General features: G+C 19.2%; 1 protein-coding gene across 1 annotated transcript in view; it reads left to right on the top strand.

Moving 5' to 3' along the window:
• The first annotated feature begins 8 nt into the window (after positions 1–8).
• LOC102678051 overlaps positions 9–390 on the top strand; it is a 2,352-nt gene continuing 1,970 nt past the window's right edge. The window contains exon 1 of the mRNA XM_006625085.2: positions 9–221. Within this exon, the coding sequence (XP_006625148.2) occupies positions 13–221 (209 nt within the window). The 5' untranslated portion in view covers positions 9–12. The remainder of the gene's footprint in view (positions 222–390) is intronic.

Genomic DNA, 390 nt, shown 5'->3' with positions numbered 1-390 from the left:
ACATTATATCCCATGGTTTTTAATGTCATATTACCATTAAACGAATCTCGTAAAATTATTATACTTTGCGATTTATATTATTTTGTGGATCCACAGGAGTACGCTAGTATCTTTTCATTATATAAATTGGTTCTTACTTTTATTTTATACACGATTATTGGCACTCAATTTATGATAATAATATTCGTTCAACATTGTTGCGGATTTTTCAAAATTGCCAGGTTAGAAAAAAATATTTTATATTTTATATGATGTGATCTTAATTAAAATTAATAATTTAGTTAACTCTTGTCATCATTATTTAATATATTTATTACTAAATAATTAAAATTTATGTTTAATTATAATTTATATATTATAATATATTTATAATTATAAATATATTATAAT

Source organism: Apis dorsata, unplaced genomic scaffold (genome assembly GCF_000469605.1).
Source record: "Apis dorsata unplaced genomic scaffold, Apis dorsata 1.3 scaffold_1259, whole genome shotgun sequence".
NCBI classification, from domain to species: domain Eukaryota; kingdom Metazoa; phylum Arthropoda; class Insecta; order Hymenoptera; family Apidae; genus Apis; species Apis dorsata.
This window is presented reverse-complemented; position numbering and strand designations above follow the sequence as displayed.